The sequence below is a fragment of the Protomyctophum bolini genome (genome assembly GCF_963924005.1).
Source record: "Protomyctophum bolini genome assembly, chromosome: 22".
NCBI lineage: Eukaryota > Metazoa > Chordata > Actinopteri > Myctophiformes > Myctophidae > Protomyctophum > Protomyctophum bolini.
The window spans coordinates 13,588,728-13,600,155 of record NC_137883.1 but is presented as its reverse complement, the minus strand read 5'-3'; the positions used below and the strand labels follow the sequence as shown (position 1 = coordinate 13,600,155).

At 45.1% G+C, this 11,428-nt stretch overlaps 2 protein-coding genes across 2 annotated transcripts; both read right to left on the bottom strand.

Moving 5' to 3' along the window:
- Positions 1-3,296: 3,296 nt before the first annotated feature.
- LOC308309635 (transforming protein RhoA-like) lies at positions 3,297-3,887 on the bottom strand (the record flags this gene model as incomplete). Its single annotated transcript, XM_080755545.1, has 1 exon — positions 3,297-3,887. One exon carries the CDS (start codon positions 3,885-3,887, stop codon positions 3,297-3,299), a length of 591 nt encoding a protein of 196 aa, XP_080611671.1.
- A 2,830-nt stretch (positions 3,888-6,717) lies between these two features.
- On the bottom strand, positions 6,718-7,710 carry LOC308309634 (NAD-dependent protein deacetylase sirtuin-2-like; the record flags this gene model as incomplete). Its single annotated transcript, XM_080755544.1, has 1 exon — positions 6,718-7,710. Exon 1 carries the CDS (start codon positions 7,657-7,659, stop codon positions 6,718-6,720), a length of 942 nt encoding a protein of 313 aa, XP_080611670.1. The 5' UTR covers positions 7,660-7,710.
- Positions 7,711-11,428: the final 3,718 nt, after the last annotated feature.

Below are 11,428 nucleotides of genomic sequence, written 5' to 3'. Positions count from 1 at the left end.
GCACATGCACATGCACATGCACATGCACATGCACATGCACATGCACATGCAGTCGTGCACATGCACATGCACATGTGTATGCACATGCGTTGTGTGTGTGTGCCCGCACGTGTGCGTGGTGACGTTGATAGCTGTGGTGAGATATTACAACGAAAACGCGCCTGAATTTTCACCCCAGCTACACTACCTATATCTGCCAGCAGACAGCTGACACACAGACACACAGACACACGCACACGCACACACGCACACGCACACACGCACACACGCACACGCACATGCACATGCACACACACACGCACACTACACTCTCGAAAAGGGCATTTACATTACTGCAGAACTTTGTGCTGTTATTTTAACACATGGCTAATTTTCTCCCTGACACATTGGAAGCCAAGACAAATATTCACTTTCACTCTCAGTGCTCTGTGAGTTTAGATTGTCCAATTGGTTCTGACAGGTTATATGGAAAAAGCAGACTGGAACATCGTGCCATGGTGCCGACTGCCTAAACTCATCTGAGAAATCTCACATACTTTTGGACGTTAACACCGTTATTGGAAATGAGAGACTAGAATACAGTGGTGGAAAAAGTACTCACGTTTTGTATTTAAGTAAAAGTATCAATACTGCAATGTAGAAATTGCTCTTTTATAAGTAAAAGTCAGGAATTAAAACTCTACTTGGGTAAAAGTAGAAAAGTATTGATATCAAAATGTTTCATAGCACATTTTGATTTAGTTTTAATTTAGTCATCAGGCATATGTCCCATTTCACAAGTTTTCAAATTAAATGTATACAAATATTTTGAATGCGCCGCATTGTGAGCTTGTAGAGCTTGTAGATTTTCAAATGGCCAAAATGTCGGTAATGTATGTTAATTTGTAATAATAATGAAAAGTAACTATAGTAGCTGATGTTTTCAAATAATTGTAGTGTAGTAAAAGTACAACATTTTCCTAGTGGAGTGGAATAGTCCACTAGATACTAGAATCTGAATATGTCGGGGGCACAAAGTATTATGTTGTTTGTGCCAGTGGTAAACAACTTTCACAGAATGATACTAACTCCAGCCTGTTTAGCCAAAACTCTTCCCTGCATTATGTGGCTGCAGTCTGCCACAGGAAAGATTCTTTCTTGGCTAGATTAGCTGGAGCGCACACACACAAACTTGGGTCATTGCAGATATCTGAATCATGTACAGCAACATTAGACTGCAGGCAACGTAATGAAAAGGCTTTTTGAGCAGTGCCTAACCACTCCAATGACTAGCCGCGTGTCTGTCTGTCTGTCTGTCTGTCTGTTTTTAGACTTAACCTTACTTACTTAACCATGGCTCACTTGGTTAGAGTGAGCGAGAATATGGAGTAGCGACTTGCACTCCATATTCGGACATAATGGTCAACCCGGAACTCCATATATGGATCTTTATACCAGTAAGACGCGCAAACGCGGGAAGCGAACGCAGCTGAGACCCTACAGATCATGTCTGTCTGTCTGTCTGTCTGTCTGTGTGTCTGTCCCACTGTTACTGTATATGTGGACCTGGCCCCTTTTGTGCCCATATATGGAGCTGAGTGGACCTGGCCCCTTTTGTGCCCATATATGGAGCTGAGTGATTGCTGATGCAACACACTCCTTTTTTGGATAGCGGGACAGACAGACACACAGACAGACATGATCTGCTAGGTCTCATAGTAAGTGCTCACTGCATTCGCAATCACTGCGTTCGCAATGATTGAGTCTTTTGTGATGGTGACATCTTTTGTGATTATGGTGTGGCATGGGATCCTTGACTTTGTATGCTCATATATGGAGATCCCTGATGTCATCAGAGATCTCCAAATATGGAGATCTGATGTCATCAGTATATGCCCATATGGGCATGCCCATATGTAGAGGTTGTATCGCAGTGTAAAACTTTTGCCCATATATGGGGATCCCTGATGTCATCAGTGACAGTGTATGCCAATATATGGGCATATTGACCGACTCCTGACACTTGACCGACTCACAGTAAGTGACCATAACGACCAGTGTTTTAAGTTAGTTGTACAAACTTGTACCCCATTTTATGATTTGCTTGAGTCTGGTATCAATATGTGTGGGTCTGATGTTATACTGTCATAGTTACAGCATGAGTGTTGAGTTTGATAGCACATTTTGATGTAGTTTTAGTCATTAATATACTGGGAGAAAACATCAAAAGTTTCATGGAGATACGAGGTTACGAGCGACAAAATGTTGCATGTCAAGCTTATATTAATTAACGTTAGCGTTAAACGCGTCAATAAGTGAAGGGGAAGCGGAAACAAAAGAGGCCGCACAGGGACGCCGACAGTCAAACATAAGACAAACAGACTGTCTGAGATGCACCGGGAGCTAGAAACGAGAAGAGGCATGGTCGTCAGACAAACGAGACAAGGCTGGGAGCAGAGCGTATGTAAATGAAATAAGCACCACTATCCAAGGACTTTCTTCTTCAGATTCTTAGTTATTTAGTTACACAAAAATCACACCTATGTGAACATCAATTACAACATAGGCTAATGCTTGTTTAAGCAACGAAACAACATTTCTCTTCATTGTCTATGGCGTTTTCTTAAACAAGCATTAACATTAAAGCTGTATAAAAAAATCACACCCGTGTGAAATGAGGGATGCTCTTATATCATCATAGATAGATAGATCTTTATTTGTCATTGCAACGTGTACAACGAAATTAAAAGTGCCAACCAATCAGTGCATTATATCACAAAACAACATACTGTATACAAGCTAAAACAAAACACACATGACTTCTTGTTATTTCACAACCCCAGCAGCACTAATGCACAAACATGTAATTTCATCTGTTATCGCACAACAAATGTCATCATACATCATCTCATTCTGGCCAACCATTAGTCTTTTACTGTTTGTGTTTACACAAACACTCAAAACTGCTTTGTGTTTATTTATTAGACAAAAAAAAACACCTGTACTGTAGTATAAAATAGTTTGTGTGTGTGCCTTGGAGGGGGATTTTGACCTATATAATTGTTCCTTTTTGAGCGTCTTTTGAAAATTACATCATATGGCAGCCAAGTCTATGGACTTTTTAATGTTTGATTAGAGCACTTTAATGTTTATTTTTAATTTTGTTTGTTAAACAAACATTAGCCATTTCGTTTTCAAAGGAAACAAGCATTAACGACGTGAACCACCATGTGGCCAAATTAAATTCACTTCACGCAAGTGTGATTTATTTTCTCCTTTGGCCCCATACATCAAGTAGTCCACTCCTCGTGTGCCATTTACATTAGGAGACATTTGCTTCTCTTCTTTTTTTCTTTCTGTAGTGCGGCCTTGGTTTCCTTCTGTAGTGCGGCCTTGGTGACCGTCTCAAAAGCATCCCTCACGCCATCCTTTGTTTTTGCAGAGCACTCCATGTACGCAAAGGCACCGATCCTGTCTGCCATCTCACGGCCCTCCTCTGGTTTCACAGGTTCTTGCTTGGTTTTGGCCAGCTTCCTTCGGGTGTGCTCGTCGTTGCGCAGGTCCATTTTGTTTCCCACCAAGACAACGGGAGCACCGGGAGAGTATAATCTGGCTTCTGGGACCCACTTCTCCCAGACGTTCTCCAGACTGTCAGGGTTATCAATGGAGAAGCACATAAGAACGGCATCGGCCTCCCAATAAGAACAAGGACGCAGTCTGTCGAAGTCTTCTTGGCCGGACGTGTCCCTAAGTGTTAGCTGAATCGCTTTGCCATCCACTTCAATGTTACGAGGTATGACCTCAAGGACTGTAGGTTCATAGGCATCTGGCTCTGGGAAGTGATCCTTGTATAGGCAGGTCTTCCCACAGGTATTGTCTCCCACTATTACAATCTTAACGTCTGCCATAGTCACCAATCTCTGCTCTAATGGGTTCTCAATTTTCTCCATATACTGCCACAACCCTCTTGCCTGGTCCGGTTTTCAGCTCCACTGCTGACACTCATATAGCTATGATGTCACTGTGACGGAGTTTCATGTCAGTGTTGCCCAAATATGGGCATCCATGACATCAGAAATTCCAGCGCTCTGATCAACAGTACGAGGTAACCATAGCAATCATAAATCAACAAATATGGACACAGTGGTCTTCATCAACATTATCGGGTAACCATGGCAACTAGCAAATATGGACACAGTGGTGTTCATCACCAACCAGAGGTTGGGCACCCAACCTCTGGTTGCAAAAGCGGACTCCATTGATCCGACCCGTGAGTTTTGGGGGCCTTGTCTGTCTATATATGGAGATCTCCGTATCTGTCAGTCATTGGCGTTTTATGCCCATGCCCATTATGCCCAGGGCCTATAGGTCAGATTGGCACGTGTGAAGGAATTTGATGGTGGACAGCTGGTAGACATATACTGTATGTGCATGACCATATATGGGCATAACGGTAAGATCTGTGCCTTTGGGTCTGTCTGTGTCCAATGTATCTCTGTCGTACTAGATCTAGAATTTCTAGATTATGTGGATTGACAAAAAATATAAATCCCCATATATGGAGTTTCCTGATATTATCAATATGATGCCATAGCACTGCAATCATAAACTGGCCTGTACTCCATATTTGGGCATGGCTGACACAGAAAGGCATGGCGACGGGCAGGAGGGATCCTGATTCCCAAAGAGAAGAATTCCTCAACCATCGACCAGTTCCGTCTGCTGAATGTGGAAGGAAAGCTCTTCTTCAGTGTCGTGGCCCAGAGGCTCTCAGTATTCCTACAGAAGAACAACTTTGCACACCTCAGTGCAGAAGGCAGGGATTAGTGGATTCTCAAGATGCCTGGAACACACTGTCATCTGGCACCAGATACAGATGGCCAAGAAGGAGAAAAAAGATCTGCATGTGGTTTTCTTAGATCTTGCCAATGCCTTCGGGTCAGTGCCTCATGAGATTTTGTGGACAGCATTCAACTTCTTTCAAGTCCCAGAGGGCATCACAAGGCTGGTCAAAGCCTACTTCCAGGACCTCCAGTTCTGCGTTACAGCACAAGCCAGTACAACTGCCTGGCAGCACCTCGAAGTAGGCATAATGGCGGGCTGCACCATCTCTCCACTGGCGTTTACCATGGCAATGGAGCTCATCATTCGAGCATCCCAATTGGTGGTTGGAGGGGAACGGCTGAAGAGTGGGCTGCGTCTTCCTCCAATCAGGGCGTACATGGATGATACATGGATGACATGACAACGATAACAACAGACGCATGCACCAAACGCCTGCTGGATAAACTCCAGGGAAACATCAAATGGGCACGAATGGAGATTAAACCCAGTAAATCCCAAAGTATCTCCATTGTCAAAGGCCAGCTTGCCAATGAGAGGTTCCATGTTAACAACGAGCCAATACCAACAGTTCTGGAGAAGCCTATCAAAAGCCTTGGCCGCTGGTATAGCGCAGAACTCAAAGACTCGAAGCAGGTGGAACAACTCAAGCAGGATACCATCAGTGGCCTCAAGCAGATCAACAACACTGCTCTCCCTGGGAAGCTGAAGCTGCGGTGCCTTCAATTTGGTTTGCTTCCCCGTCTCATGTGGCCAATATCCATCTATGAGGTCACTCTATCCCATGCCAATCGGCTGGATAGAAATCAAGGCTGGAAATGACTGCTCCAACCCTAGCAACAGGGAGGAAATGGAAGCCATTTGCAGCAGTTGTGGTGACAAAGACCGCCCTCAGACACCGGGATATAGTGGGGCATGTCCAACACGGCAGAGGGGGCCTTGGTTTGGACAACACACCCACATGGCAAAAGGCTACTCCAACCGAACGGCGGCACATGGTGGTGGAGGTGCGCCACCAGGAGGAAGCAGCCAGGTGTGCCAAAGCAGTCTCCCAGGCCCAGCAAGGCCGCTGGATGAAGTGGGATGGCGTGGAGTGGCGGAAAAGCACATGGAATGAGCTGTGGAGCATGGAGTCTAGAAGGCTAAGTTTCATCATTAGAGCCACTTATGACTTCCTGCCCTCTCCAACCAACCTACATCTTTGGTATGGAGAGGACACAGTCACTGGCTGTGGCTGAAACATAAACATGGGCTTCCAGATGACCACGTGGTGCCACCATGCGACACACACCCAGGTCTGATCAGCCTGTGGTGGGCCAACCTCAGCAGAGGGTGTCTTGTGATAATTGGCCGAAACATCCAATGAGGTCGGGTCACACAACTGAAGATGTGTCGTACTGGTGTCACCACGGGATCATTGACAATTCCACCCCACCCAAGAGGTCATCTCCATTCCATTCAATTATTGTGCTGAATATTTAGGTTACTTTAACAACCCCAGAATCCATATTTGGGCATGGCTGACACAGAACTCCATATGGGCATAGACCGAGACAGATGGTATCTCCATATAACTGGGACAAATAGAGATCTATACTGTATGGGCATAAAGATTGCACACAGACGGACAGATATAGTGGCACATCTCTCTCTGAACTGTCACACCAATAATAATAATAATAATATATATATCGCTTTTCTAAGTAGCCAAAGTCACTTTACATAGGGTAAGGAATGAACGTACTTTAACAGGGGAAAAAACAAAAGCAAAAAAGGACATACAAGTTCTAGATTAAAAACAATACATTTTTAAGGCTGGATAACATTACAATGATATTGGTTAGTCTCCCTTGTCAGTCAGTGGAGTGACCTTTTCTGAACCAGACTTCTTTGCTCTCAAAGGCGATCGATCCTGGCATGTTCCCTCTTCACCAGCTCTTTTAGCTCCGCCTTCCATCCCAGCAGATCAGCCAGGGCCAAACAACCAGCGTCACACGTACGGATGTAGGCTACGTCTCTGTAAGCCTTGTCCGAGTCAAAGTCCATCCCTCCTCGGGAACCTAAAAACCCAAACAGGGGCTTCGCCTCTCCCACCTTCTCCCTGTTAATAAGCAGCCTGGGGCACTTTTTAGAAACCTTGCCGACAAGACTGGCAAACGGTTGGACCTGCAGGGACGTACCCATGATAATGAGAAGGTCACACTGGGGAAAGTCTATCTTCGTCGATGTGAAGAACCGGACAGGGAGGCTTTCTCCAAAGAAGACTATATCCGGCTTGACCAGACTCATACACTTGTCACACCTGGGGATGGCGTCGGCGAAGATCTTCTGTTTCATCCAGTCGAGGTTGTACGCCCTCTGGCAAAAGAAGTGGACACAGTGGGAGGTGTGGAACGTTCCGTGGGCCTCGACCAGGTCTTGATCCTCCAGCCCTGCCACGCGTTCAAGGGTGTCGATGTTCTGGGAGTAGCAGCGTCGCAGGAGCCCCTTGTCCATCAGCAGCTTCATGAAGTAATGACACATGGTTGGCCTGAGCTGCTCCGGGTACAACTGCTTGGCCAGCGCAAAGAACGGTTCAGGGTGTTTCTTGAAGTAATCTATGTTGAAGACGGCTTCCGGGTAGGGCAGGTTGTAGTTCTGCAGATTGGCGTAGAGGCCGGACGCCGGCGACCGGAAGTCGGGTATGCCGGCCGACGTGGATATTCCCGCTCCCACCATGCAGATGATGTTTTTGCATTTGCCACTCCGTATGTACCGAGCGACCCCCGTCAGAGTGAGTTCGTCCAGAACCTTCTCTGTTGAGCTCATCCTGGAAAACAGGTTGCGTAGGAAGTCCATTTATGGTTCTCCAGAAGCCGCTTCTTCACTGCTATCGTCAGACTCCTCTAGTTCAGGGGCAAGACCCTCCTCTGTTATAGAAGTCTTTGGTGCTTTAGACATATATATATATATTTTCTTTATTTGACTTGATTATTAACTCATTTTAAAGGATGTGATGTTGTAGCGTGATGACATCATTACACAGAATACACTGTGGACATGGTGGTGGCCGTATAGCTGAGTGGGTGGAGAGGCCGTCTGGGCCGGCTGTGTGCTCTCTGGTCTAGAGGGGCTGGCCAAAACAGCCGGTGGATCCTATTGGTTCACCGCTCTGTGCCCCTGCCCCCTCCTCCTCCTCCCCTCCCCGCTAGAACACAGCGGAGAACACAGACGTCACGATGTGGAATGACACGCGTTATTGGTGAGCAGCATACAAGGTTCAACTCCCACTTTACAGTATATTTATTTTGTTTTGTTTTGTTTTGTTTTTGTTTTTGTTTTTTGTAAACAAAACGCCTGCGGCCCCCGAGGTTACCGTCTGGAAAACAAAATGTTGTTCCAAGTAACGGTGTAAAGTAACTAGTACAATTTGTCGTGTTTTTCACTTTACTGGATTATTTCCAAATTTCAATACTTTTACTAAATATTATGTACTTTTACTCTACTGCAATTATTTGTAAACTACCGGTAGTTACTTTGCAGATATACATAATTACATTATAAAACATACATTAACCACTTATTTTGTAATAGTTTATCTCCTGTGGTCAGCAGCACCTCCCCACTATCGGTGTGCTCTCCCACCCTACTGTTTGTCCTACTTTTACTCAAGTAGCATTTATTTTTATATTGCGGTACTATCGAGTACTTCTTCCAGCAGTGTCCTTCACAGACTGGCAGTGGTGTAAAAAGTACTCACATTCTTTATTTAAGTAAAAGTATCAATACTACAATGTAGATGTACTCTGTTACAAGTAAAAAAAAAAAATCACTTGAGTAAAAGTACAAAAGTATCGGCATGAAAATGTACTTAAAGTACCAAAAGTAAAGTACACAATACATTGTGCAGAATCAAAATGTAAAAATATTTTTAAAATACCGGTAGCCAATCTAAATTGTGAGCTTGTGGATCTGCTATTTTCAAATTGCTGAAAAAGTGGTTAGTATTTTGTAATAATAAAAAAAATCTAAGTAACTAAAGTAATATTTGAGTCTGAGATGTTGTGGAGTAGAAGTAAAAGTATTGGAAAAAAACATAATCCTGGTCTCTAAACTACCTCCCCCTGGCCAGCCGGGGAGCCTGATGGAGGTGAAAGGAACTGGTCGGAATAACATTTTCCTTCCATGCGCTACGTCTGGCCGGGGAAACTCCCCCCTGTCAGGTGAAAAGAAGCGGCTTGGACTCCTCATGCATAGAAGGGGCATGAAGTCAGTCCGCTTCCCCCCCAGGTTGGCAGAGGAAGTGTAGCACCCAGGATTACATTCGATAATTGACACTGGGTTAAAAAATGGGTTGCAAAATCGTGGGATAAAAAAAGTACAAATGACTCAAAATTATACTATTTGAGTAAATGTACTTAGTTACTTTCCACCACTGCAGAATGGGAACTGCTGCCTGTCTCCCTGGCCTTACTGAATAGACTCTACAAGCCAGGTGTCACTACGATGTAACGATATACACGCTAATTAGTCGTGCAATAAAAACATTGGGCCTAATTAACAAAGAGCAGGCGTACAACGGGATGGAATGTCAAACGTACGGGAGTTCACTGGAACTCCAGCACACAAAGAGTAATTTTGGAGTGGAGAGCAAACACAGCGTGTGTGTGTGTGTGTGCGTGCGTGTGCGCGTGTGTGTGCGCGTGCACGTCAGTGATCGCCTGCATGTGCATGCATGCATACACTGCGGGTACTTGTCTGTCAGCCTTTGTGTGTGTGTGTGCACATGCGTGCGTGCATACTTGCATTTATGCGTATGTGAGTGATCGCCTGCATGTGCATGCATGCATGCATACACTGCGGGCGCTTGTCTGTCAGCTTTTGTGTGTGTGTGTGTGTGTGTGTGTGTGAGTGTGCGTGTCTGTGCGTGTGTCTGCGTGCGTGCGTGCGTATGTGCACACTGCACATGCATGAGGGTGTGGGTATTGCATGTACAGTATGTGTATGCGAGTGCTCACCTGCATGTGCCTGCATGCATGCGCCACGGGCATTATCACCTGCATGTGCATGCAATAGCCTGTCATCCTGTGTGTGTGCGCTCGCATGCGTGTGCGCGCTGAGCAGAGGTCATACTTCCTGACAATAAGCAGCCCCAGCAGTCAGTCTGGTGTGTATTGTAATTACATGGTATGGTTGGTCATGTCAGACTGACGGACACATTATTCAGTGTGTTAAAGTGCATTCCGCCTGCGTCATCCCGTCTGGTGGGAACCGCCGCCATTATTCACAATCAACAGTATTTGTCTTCTTTGTTTTTTTCTCTTTCATTTTTGATATGTAGCGCACTGCACACCAAAAGTATGTACTACACACAAACGCACGCACGCTCGCTCGCACGCAGACACACGAACAAACACAAACACATGTGCTTGCACATGCACAATTTGCGCACACACAAACACTATCTAATTCATAGCATCTCCCAGTTTATAAAAGTACTGCATTAGTCAGTGGTTAACTTCCCACACCTTTTAGCTCCAGACCCAAACAATAAGTTTTATGTCTCCTCGGGACCCTAAACTAATGGGATATTTACTCACAACCCATAAAATTGTGTCCGCAACTCACAAATGTGTTCCGACCCATAGATTGGGAAACAGTGCATTACATTACTTCCTTAACTTCTGACCGCTCCATTTAACTTTGTACTCATTTTACGTGTATGCGTACATTCATGCTTCTGTGTGCGTGCGTGTGTATGTGTGTGTTGTGTCCTGTCTGTGAGTGGACTCCTGGGAGTGCGCATTCTGTTGCGTAAGCGTGTACATGGCAGGTGGGCCTCGGAGGCCCCCCGGGGGCCCGGGCTGGGAAGAACACCTGCCATCACATAGCGCCCGGAGAGGACGGCTCTGTCCCTGGTGCTTCCACATGCGTAAATCATGTTGTTATTGTGTTTTGTTACAGTTACTGTAACCCCACGGCTCACGGCCCTGCCCAGGAGGCAATGTTGCCACGTCCGCTTATTATAAGCGACTTTGGGCTTGTTGTTGCTGCAAAGTTGCTTGTAAATATCGGTAGTTGCGGGTTGCGTTTTTTTGGGATTGTTTCTAAAGTGTTATTGCTGATTCGGGTTTGTTTCCTAATGTCGTTTAAACTAGTGGCCAAGGACCACCAAATGATATTACACATTTTCTCCTTTTTTATCCACAATTTCTATTTTGAGGGGAGGGGACTATAGCAGATCTACAAGCTCACTTGTGCGTTGTGAGCTTGTAGGCTATTTTCAGATGACTCATTTGACCTGGCTTATTTTGGCCTTGTTTTCGTAGACCTGCTGGTTGCTTAATTCTACAATCTGGCAACACTGCCAGGAGGATAAAATACTCTGCACACTGAAACTGCGTCCATTTAATTCTGTGAGACTGAAGTCTCATAGTTACAGACAATTTATGCTGTGTATTGTTGGCAACTATAGGAAAGATACAAAGCTACACAGCGACTCATGTCGCACAGTCGCTTATCACGGCAGTTCTCAAACTTTTTCTTGCCAAGGACCCCTAAATTCTATGTGTAACTTGATAAGAGGCTTTCAAAGCTAGTTCACCATAATTGAGCTGTTTGTTACATC